General features: G+C 56.6%; 1 protein-coding gene across 3 annotated transcripts in view; it reads left to right on the top strand.

Moving 5' to 3' along the window:
- The window catches only part of PI4KB (phosphatidylinositol 4-kinase beta), a 51593-nt gene that overhangs the window by 21054 nt on the left and 9424 nt on the right, over positions 1–21115 (top strand). For 2 of the 3 annotated variants that reach the window (XM_077319612.1, XM_077319621.1), the window contains exons 4-7: positions 3564–3608; positions 18333–18560; positions 19589–19816; positions 20896–21005. In XM_077319612.1, coding sequence (XP_077175727.1) covers positions 3564–3608; positions 18333–18560; positions 19589–19816; positions 20896–21005 — 611 coding nt within the window. The remainder of the gene's footprint in view (positions 1–3563; positions 3609–18332; positions 18561–19588; positions 19817–20895; positions 21006–21115) is intronic. The other variant, XM_077319627.1, reaches the window with a different exon arrangement.

Genomic DNA, 21115 nt, shown 5'->3' on the forward strand with positions numbered 1-21115 from the left:
CGGGCCTCGGCCGACTCCGGCCTGTGTGGCAACCGCTGGAGAGAGCGAAGGGCAGGAGGGCTCCGGTGGGGCAGCTCCCTGGGCTGGGCTGGGCAGAGTCATGGGGTGACTCACAGGCAGGCTGGAAGGCAGGCAGGCAGGCGAGTGGGTGTGTGTCAAGCCTCCCTGGTTTCCTGTTGGGTTTGGAGACCAGGTGAGAGCTGGCAGGTGGGTTTGCGAAACGACTTGGGGTGGGGAGAGACGGGTGGGGCAAGGCAGGGGCCAGCCAGACAGCTCCTTGGCTTTTCCGCTCCTGCCTGTGGAAAGGCTCAGCCACATGGGGCCAGGAGGGCAGCGGACCGAGGGCCGAGTTCGAATCCAGTTTTTTCACAACCCCGTTCAGGATCAGACGCCTGCAGCTTTCCTTTCAACCGTTGCGTTGTTATTTTTGGGCTGTCAAGTTGCCACGGACTTATGGCAGACCCTGGGGGGGCTTCGAGGCAAGAGGTGGATAAATTGCCATGGCCTGTCTTTGTGCAGCAACCTCAGAATTCCTGAGTGGTCTCCCATCCAAGTCCTGCACAGGGCCAGCCCTGCTTAGCTTCCGAGCTGCGCTGAGATCCGCCCCCCCTGGGCTTATCCTGGTCAGGTCAGATGTTCAGCCATAGTTTGCTGTTCTCTGCTCCTGGCCTTGCTCAGTGATCTCCCACCCAAGCCTCGCCTCCCGCACAGGTTCTAGTGGGTCTGAAGCAGCACAACAAGACAAAGCCAGAGTCCAGGGACTCCTTTAAGACCAACCAAGACTTATTCAAAGTGTGAGCTTTGGAGTGCAAGCACTCTCCCTCCCTCACCGTTTGACCCTTCCGGTTGGCGGTTAGTGTTTTCCGCCGTCTGCCCGCACGTGCGTAGCTCACCCACACGTGGTCCGTGGGGAAACAGTTGCAGAACAATCTCGGCCTGGTTGCCTGGAGAGCTCTCACTGTTCGCCAGAGGCGACCAGGAAACGCAGCAAGGATTCTTGTTTGGGGATTTGGGGGGGTGAGGAAGGCAGTGTTGGAGAATTGGGGTTCTCCCGTGTCTCCAAGGGGAAGCGTTCTCTGCAGACGCCGCCGTTGCCCGGCCTGCTTTGTCTGAGATGCGCCACAAACCGCGTTGCCCGCCCAGGCATGCTTGAGGCGCACCTTCCCTTCCTATTTGAAAGGCCTCAGACCACACCCTGGAAGCCTGCAATGTCCTCGGTGGCGTAACATCCTCATGATGAGGACTTATGCAAGCCGTAAGGAAAGGAAGCTGTGGGGGGTTGGGACGGTGCAGAAGCAGCAGGGAGAAGGGGAGAGGGGCAGGCCATGTGAGCCCGCTGGGGGGGGGGCGCGGAGCCGTCCTTTCATCCACAGGGTCTGTTCTGGGTGTCCCACCAGGGTGCTGGCATGTGAGATTCCCTGCTGCAGGAGGTGGCAGCAGCTGCAAGCACGGACAGCTTCAAGAGGGGGTTGGAGAAACTTCTGGAGCAGAGGTCCTCAGGGGCTCTTGGCCAGAAAGTCTAGATGGAACGCTCTGTCCGGGGCAGGCATGTTCGTCTTCTGGGTGCTTGGGGGGCCACAGTGGGAGGGCTCCTGGAGTCCTGGCCCCGCTGGTGAACCTCCTGATGGCCCCTGGGTTTGGGACTCTGTGACACAGCATGTTGGCCTGAATGAACCATTGGCCTGCCCCAAGATGGCTTCTCTTACGTTCTTACATATGGGGAAGCAATGCTCTGTCTTCTTGCTGCTTGGGGGGGGGGGGCAATGGCAGGAGGGCTTCTGGAGTTCTGACCCCCACTTGGGATCACTTAGGCATGGAATTCGGGCCACTGTAGGGGGGGGCAGGTAGTTGGGAGTGTCCTGCACAGTGCAGGGGGCTGGATTAGATGACCCTGGTGGTCCCTTCCAACTCTAGGATTCTGTGGTGGACCTCCTGATGTCCCCTGGGGTTTTGGCCACTGTGTGACCCAGAGTGTTGACCTGGAGAGCCCATTGGCCTGACCCAACATGATTTCAGTTACGTTCTTACATATGGGGCAGTGATGCTCTGTCTTCCGGTGCTTAGGGAGCAAGAGCGGGAGGGCTTCTGGTGTTCTGGCCCCATTGGTGGACTCCCCACTGCTTGCGGGACGGGTCCCTGGTGCGATCCAGCAGGGCTTCTCCGATGGGACTAGATGGCCCATGAGGTCCCTTCCAACTCTAGGATTCTGTGTTCCCCTGGGGTCCTTAGGCAGGGCGGGCAGCTCTGAGAGACCTCGTTAGGGCCCAGGAGAAGGTTTCTGGAGCAACTGGGGGGCCCCTGGGCAGACGAGAAGAGTCTTTGTCCTGGAACCTGCTGGCTGTCCAGATGCAAAGCAGCCTGACGCAGGTTCCCAACAAGGAATTCTGGGAACTGCCGTTCTGTGCTGGAGGCTGCTTCACACACGCCGGCATCCGCAGAAGGGCCCTTTGACCCCAAGAGAGTGCTGCTGCTAATGGGACCTGTCCATGCGATCCTTCCTGCCCTCTAGGTTTTGCAGATGGGGTGGAGAGTCATGCGTTCAGTGCCCTTCGTGGTGCCTCCTGTCCCCTGCCCGCTGTTTATTTCCCCTCCTCTGCCGCTTTTCCACCCACACCTCTGTCTCTTGGCCTCTGACCATCCCACAAGGTCCCACGGGCAATGCTCCGCTTTGACAGGCCACGAGTTTCTCAAAACCGCAAAGCCCCAGCGAACAAAACTGGACGCTCTTTTTCTCAGATGGTTAGCAAGCGTATGTGCACATGCCACGAGGACATGGACGGCCTCGCTTGGACAAAACTTACAACCTTGCGTTTTTTTAATGACATGAAAATCATCGGAGAAGAGCCCTGATCTTCACAGTGTCGCTGTTGGGCCACGTGGAATAAAATGGGCACAAGACAATTCGTCCCCCGCCTGGCGAAACAGAGTTTGAATCTAGTGGTACTTTCATGCGCAATGCGCATGTGCCTTCTCCCCAGAATTAAGCTCTGCTGGTCCTGCAGGTGCCACGGGATTCAAACTTTATTCTGTCGCTGCAGACCTGCCCGGCCGCCCACCTCCATCTATCACCTCTCGTTCTTGGTGTTTATTTATGCATGTACTTGTCACTCCTGAAGAAGGCCCTGATTTGGGGAAAGGGGTGCAGCTCCCTCACTCTGTGCAAAAGATAACGTGAATTCCAAGGTCCGTCCAAAGCCGCTGGGTTCGTGCAGAAACGGAGCTTCCATTTGCAGGAGCAGGCTAGCTCAGGGCCCAAGACCACACCTCCCCCAGCAGGCTGCTCTGGCAAAACAGGCCGGGCACCCTGACCTTCTGCGGCCGCTGGAACTGGGTGACGATGTGGCCTGGGCTGCAGCTTGGGCAAGAGACGTGTGTTTCCCCTGGGGTGTGTTAAGCGAGCGCATTGCTCCCTGGGTGCGGGAGAGGGACTCCAATCTGATCAGCCGGTGTTTAAACTCTTGCTTTTTCTCTCCCTACTTTTCCTTCCACCCCCCCCTCCTTCCCTCCTTTTAAAAAAAACAACCCTCCACCCCCTCCCCACCCCCTCCCCTTCCGTTTCCCAGGACCTCTCCTCGAGTACGGACAGTCTTGATAGATCCTTTTGCTCCGTAAGTGTCCGATTTATACTAGTTTTTTGGGGTCTTTCCCTCTCCCCTGTCCTGGCTGGGCTGCCTGCCTCCTCTCTTGTGATTTGTTTCCCCTTCTCTTCTGCAGCAGCAGCAGCATTTCCTCTGCGTCCCCATCAGCCTCTGGCTGGTCTTTTTCGGCTGTGTTGCAGATTCATATCCCCCCCCCACACATACACCCCCCCTCCCCAGCAAGCCTTTGGAGCTGAGCCCAGGATCCCACCCCGCCTGCTCTCATGCCGCATGTGCGCTGCACCCTTTTGAGTTGCAGATGGGGAGGGGGGGGGGCATCTGTGCATGCGCTCTGAGCAAGCGCCTGGCCCCCCAGCCTCACAGTGCAGAAGGTCCCTGGGGCTGGGGGCGGAAATGCGCAAATTGCTCTTCTGCGTTGGCCGGTCTGCGCCCAAGTCGGTCTCCAGGAAAGGCGTGAAAACAGCCTCGAAGCCGTCGCAGGGACCGGGGATTGGGGCCCGCTGGGGCTGCTCTGGCCGTGCCTTTGAAGGAAGGAGTCTTTGGTATCCACCCCCATTGTTTCAAGCAGCCGTTCCGTAAAAGCCATTCCATGTTTCTCCCCCTCCCCTTTAAAATTAAAACTCCCCTGTGATTCTGTTTGTGGTTTCATGGTTGCTCACACATTAAGAATAGAGGCTAAAGCGTGCTCTGCTTGGTTTGAGCAAAGAAGTCCCCCTCCCCCCAAAATACCGGGCCCCATAAGGTTGTGTCCAGAGGCGTGTGCAAATGGTTCTCCCAGCGCCCCTGGCCCACCTGGGGGTTCAGACTAGAAAAAGACGCTTCTGGGCATGATAGGAAAAGCCCCGGTCTGCCATTTGTGGAGTCCAAGAAGAGCAGCAGGGGGAAGATTAGTGGTGCCACACAGATTTCAGGGCACACGACAGGCTGTGTTTCTTTTCGAGTGGAAAGAGTTTCCTTTTGGCAGGGGCACGTAAGAACATAAGAGAAGCCATATTGGATCAGGCCGTGAGTGGCCGAACTCAAGGGCCATCAGGAAGACCACTGGTGGGACCAGAACTCCAGAAGTCCTCAATTCTTGACCCCCCTCCAGCACCAAGAAGACAGAGCCCCAAACCTCAGAATCACATGGAGCTGGAGGAGACCACAAAATATCTAGCCCAGCCTCTCACCTTCTCAGGGAATTAAAAATGACACACTCCTGACAGGTGATAATCCAGTGTCCTCCTAAAAACTTCCAACAGGACCCCACCAAACTCCGAAGCAGCATATTTCACCTGCAAACAGCCATGTTGGATCAGGCCCATCCAGTCCAACACTCTGGGTCACCCAGTGGCTAAAACCCAGGGGCCACCAGGAGGTCCCCCAGCAGAGCCAGAACTCCAGAAGCCCTCCCACTGTTGCCCCCCAGGCACCAAGGAGACAGAGCATCTCAACCCCAGACATAAGAACATAAGCCACGTTGGGTCAAGCTAGTGTCCCCTCCAGTTCCATACTTTGAGTAACACAGTAGCCAAAACCCAGGGGCCCTCAGGAGGTCCACCAGCAGGGCCAGGACTCCAGAAGCCTTCTCACCCCCAAGCACCAGAAATGTAGAACATCACTGCCCTAGATAGAGCTTTCCATCTATACCTTGTGGCTACGAGATCTCTGCTCCAGATGTTTCTCTAATGTTCAGTGATAGACTCTCTGTCTGGCAGGCAGGAGGTCGCCGGTTCAATCCCAGGCAGCATCTCCAGCTGAAAGGACCAGGCAGGAGGGGATGGGGAAGACCTTTCTCTGCCTGAGACCCTGGGGAGGGGCCAGAGCTCAGGGGCAGAGCCTCCGCTTGGCAGGCAGGAGGTCCCCGGTTCAATCCCAGGCAGCATCTCCAGCTGAAGGGACCAGGCAGGAGGGGATGGGGAAGACCTTTCTCTGCCTGAGACCCTGGAGAGCCCTGGGGAGGGGCCAGAACTCAGGGGCAGAGCCTCTGCTGGGCAGGCAGGAGGTCCCCGGTTCAATCCCAGGCAGCATCTCCAGCTGAAAGGACCAGGCAGGAGGGGATGGGGAAGACCTTTCTCTGCCTGAGACCCTGGAGAGCCCTGGGGAGGGGCCAGAGCTCAGGGGCAGAGCCTTTGCTGGGCAGGCAGGAGGTCCCCGGTTCAATCCCAGGCAGCATCTCCAGCTGAAAGGACCAGGCAGGAGGGGATGGGGAAGACCTTTCTCTGCCTGAGACCCTGGAGAGCCCTGGGGAGGGGCCAGAGCTCAGGGGCAGAGCCTCTGCTGGGCAGGCAGGAGGTCCCCGGTTCAATCCCAGGCAGCATCTCCAGCTGAAAGGACCAGGCAGGAGGGGATGGGGAAGACCTTTCTCTGCCTGAGACCCTGGAGAGCCCTGGGGAGGGGCCAGAGCTCAGGGGCAGAGCCTCTGCTGGGCAGGCAGGAAGGCCCCGGTTCAATCCCAGGCAGCATCTCCAGCTGAAAGGACCAGGCAGGAGGGGATGGGGAAGACCTTTCTCTGCCTGAGACCCTGCAGAGCCCTGGGGAGGGGCCAGAGCTCAGGGGCAGAGCCTCTGCTGGGCAGGCAGGAGGTGCCCGGTTCAATCCCAGGCAGCATCTCCAGCTGAAAGGACCAGGCAGGAGGGGATGGGGAAGACCTTTCTCTGCCTGAGACCCTGGAGAGCCCTGGGGAGGGGCCAGAGCTCAGGGGCAGAGCCTCTGCTGGGCAGGCAGAAGGGCCCCGGTTGAATCCCAGGCAGCATCTCCAGCTGAAAGGACCAGGCAGGAGGGGATGGGGAAGACCTCTGCCTGAGACCCTGTCAGTCTGAGCAGCCAGTCCTGACTTTGAGGGATGTCTGATTCACCTTAAGGTGGACTCATAGGTGCTTCTCGGCTTTTCCGCCCCAGTAGCCTCTGATGCGTCTTGAATCGCTTGCTTCGTCCAGCAGCCTCCCATCTCAGCAGTTTGTAATACCTCCAGTCTCCCTTTCAAGAAGGCCCTAGATTTCGGGTTTTTCCCATCAAGCTCCTCAATTTACCTCCCCCCCCCCCCCCCCGGCCTGTAATTTGTACTGACCGTCCAGATTGAGGAAGACTCCTGTGGCAATCAAAACTGGCTCACAGCTTCTTAACAATTTGGCCAAAATAAAAAGGCCGTTCCTTTAAAGGGACAGCAGTAATATGCGGCTCAGGGAGGGATTGTCAGGCGGAATAGAGACCCTCTCCCCTGCGCTTGTCCCATTTCCAGTGTTTTGGGGTGTCCCGTCCCCCCCAATCTGCTACAATGGTAAATGGAAGTTTTCGAGCCAGGTTTTCACTCCTGTATGAAGGCACTTGGCCGTCTTCTGTTTGCGTCCTGGCGGAGTTCCCTTGTGGCATTTGAACGCAGCATGCTCCCTTGGTGGGCCTGCCCCCAGGACCTCTTTTTACGCCCCCCCCCCCCAATTCCTCGTGTTTCCTCTCCCCTCCCGACTCCAGAAAGAAAGTGTCCGAGTTTAATCAGCTTCTCTACATTACGCAGCCAGGCCCCCGGGACGGAAAGAAACGCTGTTAGCCAAACTTTCTCTGAGGCCTGAACTGGGATTTTTGTGGCGGGCCCTGCAGAACTGCGTCTCCTCCTTGCAGTCTGGAATTCGCGATCCCCCCGCAGAAAGTAGCATAGGAAACATTCCCCCCTCCCCTCCCAGAACTTCTGCTCCAGGACCGTCAGATACTGGAAACCGCAAAGACATTCTTCTTGCAGGAGTATTTAGCTCTCAACAGCTTTGGCTGGAGACAGAGCTAGACTGGGGAACGCAGCCCCCCTTCCCGACAGGCGCTGCGGAAGGTAAGAGAATTCTAGATGGTGGGGCTGCCCGCTTGGCCGGTCTCTTTGGGGTCAAGTATGAATTTACGGCCCTGAACGGGAGAGCGCAGGCTAGCCTGACCTCATCCGATTTTGGGAGTGAAGGAGAGTTGGCCCTGCCCACTATTTGGATGGGAGACCACCAAGGAAGGCTGCAGAAGAAGGCCTTGAATACCCTACAGCAGAGGTGGAAAACCAGTGGCTCTTGAGATGCCCGTGAACATGAGCCCCTATCAGCATGTGCTGGCAAAGTCTCATGGGAATTACAGTCCATGGACATCTCAAGAGGCCTTAAGTTGGTTACAATTTGGCAGCTCTTTTCCACCCCCATAACTTTATTATGGCTCTGTGTAAGTGGTAGCAGGTAGCTTCCAACATACAGTGACCCTATGGATTGGAGAGAACTGCCTGTTTGTTTGTTTGCACCCCACTTCTCATTGCCCGAAGGAGTCTCAAGGCAGCTTACAGTCACCTTTCCTTCCTCTCCCCACAACAGGGACCCTGTGAGGTAGGTGGGGCTGAGAGAGCTCTGAGAAAACTGGGACTGGCCCAAGGTCACCCAGCTGGCTGCATGTGGAGGAGGCGTGGGGAGTTGAACCTGTTTATCCAGATTAGAGGCTGCTGCTCTTAACCCCCGCACCATGCGGTCCCCCCAAATTTCCTGTCATTCACTGCCTTGCTCAGATTTTATTTTATTTCTTGGATTTACATCCCACCTCTCATGACTTTTGTCACCTCGAGGTGGCTAACAATTAAAACCATAACAATTTCCTCATAAAAGCCCCCTTAAAACAGAACCCTGGCATACTTGATTCAGTCAATCCCTAACTATTAGGGCAGAGAAAGAAAGAAAGAAAGAAAGAAAGAAAGAAAGAAAGAAAGAAAGAAAGAAAGAAAGAAAGAAAGAAAGAAAGAAAGAAAGAAAGAAAGAAAGAAAGAAAGAAAGAAAGAAAGAAAGAAAGAAAGAAAGAAAGAAAGAAAGAAAGAAAGAAAGAAAGAAAGAAAGAAAGGGTACAGAGGAGAGTGACGAGGATGATCTGGGGCCAAGGGACCAAGCCCTATGAAGGGACTAAGCCCTATGAAGATAGGTTGAGGGACTTGGGAATGTTCAGCCTGGAGAAAAGGAGGCTGAGAGGGGACATGATAGCCCTCTTTAAGTATTTGAAAGGCTCTCACTTGGAGGAGGGCAGGATGCTGTTTCTGTTGGCTGCAGAGGAGAGGACACGCAGTAATGGGTTTAAACTACAAGTACAACGATATAGGCTAGATATCAGGAAAAACTTTTTCACAGTCAGAGTAGTCCAGCAGTGGAATAGGCTGCCTAAGGAGGTGGTGAGCGCCCCCTCACTGGAAGTCTTCAAGCAAAGGTTGGATACACACTTTTCTTGGATGCTTTAGGATGGTCTGGGCTGATCCTGCGTTGAGCAGGGGGTTGGACTAGATGGCCTGTATGGCCCCTTCCAACTCTATGATTCTATGAAAGAAAGAAATCTTCAGCAAGTTTCATGTTTATGCTGAATACAAAACAGATCAGTTGTGGTGAAAGTGTCAGATGCCTGCTAACGTCCTCAGTGAACACCCTTGGCATCAGTAGCAGAAGGGATGATATGAAGCTCATGGTTATTCCTGCTGAAACTGGGTTGACAGGCAACACACTGATCACTGTAACCCTAGAAACCCCGACCCCGACTGACAAAAGGCGGCTTTCCCCTCTTCCCAGGAAAAGCGCACGATCTAGTCTCGCTCCCAGGTCCGCGTGGCGTCATTCGTACTCACGGCCGGCCTCGCCAACAGTGTCCAAGCTCCCCTCGCCCCCAGCCCCATCCTCCCCAGAGGAAAATGGCAGACTCCACAGACGAGCAAGCAATGCCGAGGGATAAAACCAGTTCCAACCCGTTAACCTTCCCAGGCCTGCTCCCCATTGACGGGAGACGCTACCCGGGATGCCGAGGGCCACTGACAGCTGACTCCTGGCAGGAGGCTGGCAACCAGGCAGAAATGTGATAGGAAGTAAACTTCTGCAAAACTTGCAGCACTAACTTTTAAGAGCACCCGTTCAGGTCTCTGTCATCAGGCCCACCTGCACCTTCCAAAGGTATGCCAGGCCAGCTGTGGAAAGCCGCAGGCTGGGGTGGAAAGGCAGCGGTGCCAACCGGGCAGTGGGCTGAAGTCTTCCCAGGTGGCAAGAGGGCATCTACCCAACCCGGAGGGGCCTTTGCTCAGGCAGGGGGCCAGTTGACTGGTCTGCTGGAGGAATGAGGGTTTTGCTTCTTGCCCTCCCAGTCAGGAGTCGAAGTTCAGCGCAAACCTCGGCCTTTTGCACATCCCACCAGGATCGGAAAATGCCCTCCCAGGAATTCCCATGCCGCTTATTTTTTTTAAACAAGATAGAACTGTCCTTCCAGCGCTGTGTTTCCAAACCAAGAAGGGTGGCCATATTAGCCTGTCCATAGCTGTCAAAAAGCGCAGGCGTGCAGTAGCACCTTCAAGACCAGGGGGTAGTCAAACTGCGGCCCTCCAGATGTCCATGGACTACAATTCCCAGGAGCCCCTGCCAGCATTCGCTGGCAGGGGCTCCTGGGAATTGTAGTCCATGGACATCGGGAGGGCCGCAGTTTGACTACCCCTGTTCAAGACTAACGCAATTTTTTGGTGGTTACCTTTGGTCTCTGCACAGGTGAGCCGTGACCCCCACCAGCCCCTCCCCTGCCACAGATGCTGTTACCCTGAAGGTGATCCTGGACTGTGGCTCTTTTCTGCTGTGCTTCTAAAGTTAGCTTTGGACTGGCTTCTCCCACTCTGACTCCCACCCAGCAGCTCCTCGGCCTCGGAGGAAGAGAGCCAGCAAAGGCTCACGGCTTTCCCAACCTCCGTACGGCGGCACAACTCAGCTCTTCTTCAGTCCAAAGCCCGGGGTACAACGGATGTGCGGTGTGGGCCAGCCCCACCTCCAGGCCAGGGTGGGAGAGACCCCCTTGGGGAGAGAGGGGAAGCAGAAGGCCCCGGGGGGGGGGGGATGACCTCAGTGGCCCCTGCTCTTCCCTCCTTTACCCCTGTTAGCCATCAAAGAGGAAACGCTGTTCTTTGCTGCTTCTCTCCTTTTTAAAGATCCAAAACAAATTTGGGGCATTTGTATGCTTGGTGACAATTTTAAGTTGCTCCCTCCTTACCCCGATTGGGAACTCAAAATCAGGGTTCCCCCCCAATTTCTGTTGAAATTTTGTTCTTGCCAATTAGTTCTTGATTCCCCCCCCTCCCCCTCCAGATTATTTTGTCTCTTTCTCTGCCCCAGACCTTTGAAACCTGTCCTTTCCACCCACCTCGCCTCCCCTCCCCTCTGCCAGGCATTGCCTGCCTTTGACCTTCTTCCCGCCGTGGGGCATCTTGGCTTCAAGGGGTTGCCACCTGATGGGTCGCTGTAGTCCTTTAATTAAAACTACGGAATCGCTTTGCCAAAAAAACCCTTTGCTCTTTTTGTTCAGGGGAGGGGTGGGGCAGGGCGTCGGTTTTCACTTACCAGTTCCTTGGCAGTTATGATTCCCGGGTCCTTTATACAGAAATAAAAAGGGACAGGTCCCTGCCCCAAGGGGTTTGCAGCTGACCTCGAGGGCAGTGGAGGCTGGGGTCACAAGGGGAGGGTGGGAGGCCAGGTGCCTCCTTGGGCTTCTAGCCAAGGGTGAGGGAAGAGGGGGGCTAGCTGAGTCCACCCAGGTCCATGGAGGGGAAAGACTTTTGGCTTCCAGTGGAGACCCCCCCCCAGCTTCCATTCCCGCCCCCCAAGATCCTTTATCTGCCTTTCCCTCGGTAAGGGGGTGTGGCACGGCTCAGGTCCCAGGTATATTTTTATTCATTTGTTTTTATTATTATTAATATATATTGCCCTCCCTTGCGGCTCAGGTTCAATCTGCAGCATCTCCAGCTAAAGAGGACCAGGCAGGAGGGGAAGGGGAAGCCCCTGGAGAGCTGCTACTAGACTGCAGAGACAAGACATTGATGGACCAGCGGCCTGGTTCAGTAGAAGGCAGAAGTAGCCGGAAGGTTAGAGAGGGGCCCTGGCTCAGGGGCAGAGCCTCTGCTGGGCAGGCAGGAGGTCCCCGGTTCAATCCCCAGAACCTCCAGTTCGAAGGACCAGGCAGGAGGGGATGGGGAAGGCCTCTGGCTAGAGAGCTGCTGCTGGTCAGAGGAGACGAGACCCTGATGGCCAAAGATCTGCCCCCAGAGAAGGGACTTTCCAGGAAGCCTGAGTGGGTGGGGAGCTGCTCATGGACATAGAGGCGAACCCACCTCCTTCTGCAGGGCATGACTCAGGGGGAGGGGGAGACAGAGGCAGGATACAGGATGATCTTGACAGGCTGGCAAACTGGGCTAAAGTGAATAAAATGATAAATGTGATAAATGTAAAGTTCTGCATTTAGGTAGGGAAAACCAAATACACCAATATAGGATGGGAGAGACTTGTCTTGGCAGTAGCATGTGCGAAAAGGATCTAGGAGTCTTAGTAGACCAGACACTGAACATCAGCAGTGTGACTCGGTGGCAAAAAAGGCAAATGGGATTTTGGGCCGTATCAAACGGAGTATCGTGTCCAGATCACGGGAGGTGATGGTACCACTTTACTCTGCTCTGGTAGGTGCTTTCCTCCAGACCAGGCTGGATTCTGGAGATTTTTGGTGAGTCTGTGTGCAGGAGAAGAATTTGGGCATCAAATTGGGGTCACTGTGGGTGGGCAGGTAGTTGTGAGTGCCTGAATTGTGCAGGGGGTTGGACTAGATTACCCTGGAGATCCCTTCCAATTCTATCATTCAATGACTAGATGAGCCCTCACTGCTCTGATTCATGCTGGGCCCTTCTGATGTTCTTATGAAGGCCTCGGCCTCCCTGCCCTGTGGCTGGCCCTGCAGAGGAACTGGCTGGCCCCTGGGGGAGACGGGAGCCTGGACTGGAGGGACCCTCCCTGGCCAGACCCAGCAGGGCTCTTCTGAGGGTCTTCTCAGGGGAAGGACTCGGCCTCCCTGCCCTGTGGCTGGCCCTGCAGAGGAACTGGCTGGCCCCTGGGGGAGACGGGAGGCTGGACTGGAGGGACCCTCCCTGGCCTGACCCAGCAGGGCTCTTCTGAGGGTCTTCTCAGGGGAAGGCCTCGGCCTCTCTGCCCTGTGGCTGGCCCTGCAGAGGAACTGGCTGGCCCCTGGGGGAGACGGGAGCCTGGACTGGAGGGACCCTCCCTGGCCAGACCCAGCAGGGCTCTTCTGAGGGTCTTCTCAGGGGAAGGACTCGGCCTCCCTGCCCTGTGGCTGGCCCTGCAGAGGACCTGGCTGGCCCCTGGGGAAGACGGGAGGCTGGACTGGAGGGACCCTCCCTGGCCTGACCCAGCAGGGCTCTTCTGAGGGTCTTCTCAGGGGAAGGCCTCGGCCTCCCTGCCCTGTGGCTGGCCCTGCAGAGGAACTGGCTGGCCCCTGGGTGAGACGGGAGGCTGGACTGGAGGGACCCTCCCTGGCCTGACCCAGCAGGGCTCTTCTGAGGGTCTTCTCAGGGGAAGGCCTCGGCCTCTCTGCCCTGTGGCTGGCCCTGCAGAGGGACTGGCTGGCCCCTGGGGGAGACGGGAGGCTGGACTGGAGGGACCCTCCCTGGCCTGACCCAGCTGGGCTCTTCTGAGGGTCTTCTCAGGGGAAGGCCTCGGCCTCTCTGCCCTGTGGCTGGCCCTGCAGAGGAACTGGCTGGCCCCTGGGGGAGACGGGAGGCTGGACTGGAGGGACCCTCCCTGGCCTACCCAGCAGGGCTCTTCTGAGGGTCTTCTCAGGGGAAGGCCTCGGCCTCCCTGCCCTGTGGCTGGCCCTGCAGAGGAACTGGCTGGCCCCTGGGGGAGACGGGACCCTCCCTGGCCTGACCCAGCAGGGCTCTTCTGCGGTTCCTTATCAAACCACCAAAGTGCTCTTGGGTCAGCCTTGTTTTCCCAGGGGGGTTGGGTACTGGGTAAGCAGTGCTCTTGCTGGGCAGATGTCTTTAAGAGCTCTGGGGTCCCCTGCATGTGGGATGAGGGTCCCTTCTCTAACACGTGGCTCTCTTCTCTGGCACCGGGTCCCTTCTTCCCAGGATTGTGGGCTCCTTGGCTGAGCACGAGGTTTCTTTTTCTTGCTTTTGAAGGCAAACTAGGTTCTTTGCTCACGTGGGGAGGGAGGGAGGGGGCTGCCTTTGGGGCTGCTTCAGCCTAGAGATCTCCTCTCCAACTCGTGTCTTTCTAAGGGACCTTTGAATCTTGAAAACTCAGACCCCGGGACATCTTGCGGGTCTTGGAGGGCATGTCCCAAGTTGTGGGTGTCGCAAAGGGCCCCCCAGCCTAAGGCCCCAGAGAGCCCCACCAGCAGCCTGAGCAGATAAATCTGGCCTTGGTGGACCCGAGGGCTGAAAGCAGGAAATAAATCCTAAATAAACTCTATTTTTGCATCTCACCCATCCTAGATAGGGCCTAAAACAATCCATCTCCCAAGAAACGTTGAATACAGTTTTGCAAAGGACAGTGGCACCTGCGGGGCGGGGTTCGAGATCCATAGAGGGCGGATCTCCCCATTTCAGCACCAAGCTCAGGACTTCTTGATGGTCCCTCAGGGCCCCAACTGTTGGCCCAGTGGATCAGCTCCCTCTTACAGGCCCTTGGAACTGGCTGCCGCCCTGATTTCATTCCACAGAGGATTCCACCAGACCAGGGCCAACGCCGAAAAAACCCTGGCTGGGGCCAGTCTTGGTTCCTTTGGGTCTGAGCAGGTTTTGGTCAAATGACCTTAACGCCCTTTGTGGGAGGGTTGGGGGCCATAGCGGAAGAGGCGCTCCCGTAGATACGCCGGTCCCAGACCATTCAGGACTTTAAAGGTTAGTCCCCAAACCTTGTTGCTGATCTGGCCTCCAGTCTGGCACCAGGGTCATGTGCAGCAGGCAGCTGTGCGGTGTGTGCGCCCTTGGAAGCAAACTCCCTTTTCATCGGGACCGTTCCTCGTGGCCCCTCCGGCAGGATTGCACAGGGGGTGGGAGGTCTGGTGATTTGGGGGGCATGGACCACATAGCAGCCTTGAATCCCCCATCCTCCAGCCGCCCCAGAGGGCAGGTTTGGCATCCTGAGGGTGCAGAACCCGGGTTCCTTCCTTGCATGCAGGGCCCCTTCCCTAACTTTTAGCCTTTCCTCCCTCTCCCTCCCCCCCCCCCCGGCATCTGCATGCACGCTCTTTCCTGACCTGTGTTTGGCTTGGTGGCTGGAAGTCGCTATTCAAATAGCAGCATGGGGTAACCTATTGTGGGGGGCGGCGGGAGGGTCTCCCTTGGAGAAGGGGAGGGGGGAGGGGGGATGCATTTTGGAGGAACAGGCGTCGACCCTGCAGGCGGGCTCTGCTTTACTTTGGTTCGAGGCTGGGCCTGCAGCAGGAAAGGGCAGGGAAAGGCTCCTATGGGCAGCAGAGGAGAGGACAGGACCTGCAGCTATGGCAGGGGTAGTCAAACTGCGGCCCTCCAGATGTCCATGGACTACAATTCCCAGGAGCCCCTGCCAGCGAATGCTGGCAGGGGCTCCTGGGAATTGTAGTCCATGGACATCTGGAGGGCCACAGTTTGACTACCCCTGAGCCACGGCTTCAATCTACGTGCAGAATGGGGAGGGCTGAATCTGGGGGGAAACGGTCCTTGAGAGAGCCGGCCAAGGGAAGAAGCAGTCTCTGGGGTCTGACTCCCCTGGACTTAAATCTCTGCTAGCCGCCCAGATTGAGTTGGGTTGAGTCCTGCAGCTGTTTGCACAGTTCTAGGCGGGGGGGGGGGGAGGGCAAAGCACGTCCAGTCGCAGGCCTAATGAGACAAGAAATTCTCTACCTGGAAAGCTGCAAGAACTCCAGAGTTTTTGCTTCTTGGCGATTCTAAGAAATTCCGAAACTCGACTCTGTATTAGTTCTGGTGGTTTCTTGCACGTGGCGCCCTCTGCTGGTGGTCAAGGGGGCGGCACAGCCTTGGTACCACTCCGGAGGGAAGGCGTTGGACGGTTGGCGTTTTGGGCAGGCCCTCGGAGAGGTTACACGGAGGGTTCTCCGAAAGGGGAGGCGGGAGAAGTGCTTTGTCTAGGGGGGCCAGATGTGCAGATGAACAAGGATGCAGACGTCCGGCGGAGAAAACGCTTCCTTTTGGACCACTGCAGAAAGAGAAAGGGGGGCTCTGAACCCAAAATCTGAGTCTGCAATAACAAGAGAGATGCAAGACTTTGTCAAGGGCTGGGAGGTTCTTTCTAGCAGAAAATTCCCGGGTCACGCCCAAATCTGCACCTGTGCTCCAGGGGAGCTGGAAGCCCCACATTGGGGGGGGGGGCTGATGATGCCACCCACACCTCAAGCATAAGAAGCTGCAGGGGGGAGTGATCTTGGATGCCTTGCTGACCATGGAGACATGGTCTAGCGCCCTGTCTCCCTCTAGCGCCCTGTCTCCTGAACATCTAGCCATAGCGATCCATGCGCCAATCACCTCCAGAACTGACTTCTGTAACTCGCTCTACGCTGGCCTGCCCTTGTCTCTGACCCGGAAGTTGCAGCTGGTGCAGAATGGGGCTGCCGGGGTCCCCACAGGAACATTTTGGAGGGCCCATATCCAGCCTGTGCTGAGGCAGCTGCATTGGTTGCCAATTGCATCCCGGATCAAGTTCAAAGTTTTGGTGATGACCTTCAAGGCCCTTCGTAGTCTGGGACCCCATGTATCTGAGGGCCTGCTGGGCGCCCTATGCCCCCCCCCCCAGGGCTTTGTGCGCTGCGGGTACCAATTTGCTGGTCATTACTGGCCTCGACCAGGGCCAAGGCCTTTTTGCTCTTGAGATCCCGGAAGGGCTGCGGGCCCTGGAAGAGTTTCTGGGTTTCCGCAGGGCCTGCAAAACAGAGCTCTTCCGCCAAGTCCTTGGATGCGGCCAGCACCAGGGGAAGATTGGATGGGGCTCCCCCTGGAAGATATGCTCCCCTCCAGTTCTATTGTTGGTGTGGTTGGTTGTCATACCCCCCCCCCCAAGCTTGGGTTGTTAAGAGGGATTGTTGTTATTTCTGCCACACGGTTTTGTACTTTCTTGTCATTGTTATGGGACTTTAATGGGGGATTTAACAGGGGAGTGTATTTTATTGTAATGGGTTTGTTATGGAACGCACCACAAGTCAGCGTGCTGACAGTGGCAGATAACTAATAATAATAATAATAATAATAATAATAATAATAATAATAATAATAATAATAATAATAATAATTCACCCTTTGCTGGTCTTTGGCCTCAGTGCCCTGGGCAGCTTCCCCTAGGTGGCTCAAATTTATTTGAAAGGTTGTCAGAGGAGGGCAGGGGAGGAGAGGACCTGCAGTAAGGGGTTTAAACCACCTGCAGAATGATCATCACCCAAATATCAGGAAAAAATTCACAGGGAGTCTAATTCAGCAGTGAAAGGGGCTGCCTAAAGAGGTGGGGAACTCCCCCTCACTGGCCGTCTTCAAGCAGCGGCTGGACAAATCCTTCTCCTGGGTGCTGGAGGCTGATCCTGCACTGAGCAGGGGGTGGACTAGATGGCCTGCATGGCCCCTTCCCACTCTAGGATTCTAGGAGTCTAGTTCAGCCGTGGAAGGGGCTGCCTAAGGAGGTGGGGAGCTCCCCCTCACTGGGGGTCTTCAAGCAGCGGCTGGACAGATCCTTCTCCTGGATGCTAGAGGCTGATCCTGCACTGAGCAGGGGGTGGACAAGATGGCCTGCATGGCCCCTTCCCACTCTGGGATTCTAGGAGTCTAGTTCAGCCGTGGAAGGGGCTGCCTAAGGAGGTGGGGAGCTCCCCCTCACTGGCCGTCTCCAAGCAGCAGCTGGACAGATCCTTCTCCTGGATGCTGGAGGCTGATCCTGCACTGAGCAGGGGGTGGGACTGGATGGCCTGCATGGCCCCTTCCCACTCTGGGATTCTAGGAGTCTAGTTCAGCAGTGGAAGGGGTTGCCTAAGGAGGTGGGGAGCTCCTCCTCACTGGCCGTCTCCAAGCAGCGGCTGGACAGATCCTTCTCCTGGATGCTTGAGGCTGATCCTGCACTGAGCAGGGGGTGGGACTAGATGATCTTCGTGGCCCCTTCCCACTCTAGGATTCTAGGAGTCTAGTTCAGCAGTGGAAGGGGTTGCCTAAGGAGGTGGGGAGCTCCCCCTCACTGGCCGTCTCCAAGCAGCGGCTGGACAGATCCTTCTCCTGGATGCTGGAGGCCGATCCTGCCCTGAGCAGGGGGTGGGCTAGATGGCCTGCATGGCCCCTTCCCACTCTAGGATTCTAGGAGTCTAGTTCAGCAGTGGGATGGGCTGCCTAAGGAGGTGGGGAGCTCCCCCTCACTGGCCATCTTCAAGCAGCGGCTGGACAGATCCTTCTCCTGGATGCTTTAATCCAGTGGTCCCCAACCTTTTTATCACTGGGGACTAGTCAACGCTTGACAATTTTCCTGTGGCCATGGGGGGGAGATGTAGTCTTTTGCTGAGGGACGTTGCCACTGTCACCTGAGCCCCTGCTCCACTTGCTTTCCCACTGGTGCCCCTGACTTCCTGCTGCCCTCTGGGGGGCGCTGCCAGCAGCAGCTGTGTAGTGCCAGGCCGAGGGGGAGCCTCAGCCATGGCAGCCACCGGAGAGCACCAAAGGTGAGCCGGCAGCAGAGTGGCAGGGCAGCCCCCGAGAGAGCAGCCAGGGAGGAGGATGAGGAGGAGCCGCGGCCCGGTACCGACTAATCCACGGACTGGCACCGGTTGCTGGACCGGGGGTTGGGGCCCACTGTTTTAGACTTATCCAGCACTGAGCAGGGGGTTGATTCCCACTCTAGGATTCTAGGATTCTGTGACTGCCAGTCAGTCTGCCCCCCCCCCCCCGTGTGCTCTGGGCTCTAACTCTCCCCCCCCCTCGCCTCTCAGCCCATCCGCCTGGCCCCGGAGAGAGAGTTCATCAAGTCGCTGATGGCCATCGGGAAGCGCCTGACGACGCTGCCCACCAAGGAGCAGAAGACGCAGCGCCTCATCTCCGAGCTGTCTCTGCTGAACCACAAGCTGCCGGCCCGCGTCTGGCTCCCCACCGCTGGGTTTGACCACCATGTGGTGCGGGTCCCGCACACCCAGGCTGTGGTGCTCAACTCCAAGGACAAGGTAACGGAAGGGATGGGAAGCCCCTGCTTAGCTCCTCGTCCACTTTGAGAGGGAAGCGGGGGGGGGGGGAGTAGGCAGAGATGGCCGGCATCGGTCCCCCCGGACAAGAGATGGGCCCCCAAAGAGCACCAAGATCTAGTGGTCCGTGCTTGGTCAAGGTCTCGGGCTCCAAAGAAGTAAAACTTGCTTTGACCGGGGCCGGGCCCTTTTTGGCCCAGGGGGAATGCCCTCCCAGGTGGAACAGGGCTCCGTGGGACCATCAACCGTTCTGGGGGGCCTGAATGACAGAGCTGATCTGCCAAGCCTCTGGTTGAGGCCAGGAAATTATCTTTGAGAAAACGTCAGACTCCCTGCTTAAGAAATCCCCACCTGCCCACCATAAACAGCCCCCACCCACCGACCCCGGTAAGGTTTTTAAGGAGGCGACCGCCCTGAGCCTCTAGGGAGGGTGGTATATAAATGTAAATATGAATAGAATATAAAAGAAATGTGCATTAGGATTGTTTTAATTTATGGAATTTGTATTGTTTTGCTTGTTTTACCTTGTTCCTTGCCCTGAACCAATTGGGAATGGTGGGCTATAAAAATAAAGTTTGTTATTTATAATAATAATAATTATTATTAATAATAATGATGATGTCAGAGCTTGAGCTGATCCCGGGCCTCTCCTCCTTAAGGCAAACCTGAAACCAGTTTTTATTTTGATTGGGGGGGGGGGAGGGGAGTCTTAGGCGAAATTTTCTGAGTTCAGGCTTGATTTGACTTGTCTTTCCTTAGCGGGCCACAGTATTTGTCAAACTCTCCTCCATCACCATGTTTCAAATGCCAAGCCGAAATGAACGAGGCTAAAGATGCCCCTTCATTTCTCTTGTGCTTTTTCCAAGCGATGCTTCCTGATCCCTATTTGGTGATTGGGGAGGGGGGCTGTTAACAGCTTTGGAAGGAAAAAACTGTGTGCCCCCCCCCCCGCCCAGCCTCCCCGTGGGCCCCCGGAGGCCCAGCCCTTTAACCCCGTTTCCTGCCCCCAGGCTCCGTACCTAATCTACGTGGAAGTACTTGAATGTGAAAACGTCGACACCACTAACGTTCCAGCCCGGATCCCGGAGAACCGCATCCGCAGCACGAGGTCCGTGGAGAACCTTCCGGAATGCGGGATCACGCACGAGCAGCGCGCCAGCAGCTTCACCACCGTTCCCAACTACGACAACGACGACGAGGCCTGGTCCGTGGATGACATCGGGGAACTGCAGGTGGAGGTAACCCCCCGGCACAGAGGAGCGGAAACGGGGAGGGGGGGATTGTCTAGGGGACCATTCAGGAGCCACGGAAGTTGCCCAGGGGGCAGGCCATGTTGATGTGATGGTGGAATAAATGGTGGGGTGGGGTGGGGCTTACGTGTTGCGTTCCCCCTGTGAGGGTTAGGGTTAGTGTTAGGGCTTGGTCTGATCACTGGGGGTTCTCGCAGGTCCCTCAGAGACCACTAAGGAGGGACCTTCGGTACCACCATTCTCCATCACTTCTTGGCCATGTCTTCTCTTTGGCACCTGAGGAATCCTTATTTCCTCCCTATGAAACCCCTGGGGGAGGAATTAATTTTCTGAGAGCCAGTTTGGTGTCGTGGTTAGAAGTGCAGACTTCTAATCTGGCATGCCGGGTTCGATTCTGCCCTCCTCCACATGCAGCCAGCTGGGTGACCTTGGGCTCAACACAGCACTGATTAAAACTGTTCTGACAGAGCAGTAATATCAAGGCTCTCTCAGCCTCACCCACCTCACAGGGTGTCTGTTGTGGGGAGAGGAAAGGGAAGGCGACTGTAAGGCGCTTTGAGCCTCCTTCGGGTAGGAAAAATTGGCATATAAGAACCAACTTTTCTTCTTCTTCTAATTACCAAAGGAGAGACTTGGTGAGCCTCAATTATGGGTCCTGAGCCCCTTCTAGGCTACAGGAACCTTTGAGATTTTCAAAGGGGGTGGTGAGTACCACCCTAATAAACTTCTGGCGGGGCCAAACTCAGAATGGCTGCCTCAGGAGATGGAGCCAAACTCAAAAAGGCTGCCTCAGGAGGTGGAGCCAAACTCAAGATGGCCGCCTCAGGAGGTGGAGCCAAACTCAAGATGGCTGCCTCAGGAGATGGAGCCAAACTCAAAAAGGCTGCCTCAGGAGGTGGAGCCAAACTCAAAATGGCCGCCTCAGGAGGTGGAGCCAAACTCAAGATGGCCGCCTCAGGAGGTGGAGCCAAACTCAAGATGGCCGACTCAGGAGGTGAAGCCAAACCTCTTTTCCAAAATGGGCAGGGGAAGATGCTCACCCATGTTCCTTTCTTCCTCCCGCCCAGCTTCCAGAGATCCACACCAACAGCTGTGACAACATCTCCCAGTTCTCCGTGGACAGCATCACCAGCCAAGAGAGCAAAGAGCCCGTCTTCATAGCTGCTGGAGACATCAGGTAACTGGCCGCCCGGGGAGGAGAGTGGGCCGTTCCCCAGATCCTCCAACTGTTGTCGGGGCTGCAGAAGACGGGGTTCTGCATTGACGGTCTGAATTCTGCAACGGGGC

Source organism: Paroedura picta, chromosome 1 (assembly GCF_049243985.1).
Source record: "Paroedura picta isolate Pp20150507F chromosome 1, Ppicta_v3.0, whole genome shotgun sequence".
In the NCBI taxonomy this organism is placed as follows: domain Eukaryota; kingdom Metazoa; phylum Chordata; class Lepidosauria; order Squamata; family Gekkonidae; genus Paroedura; species Paroedura picta.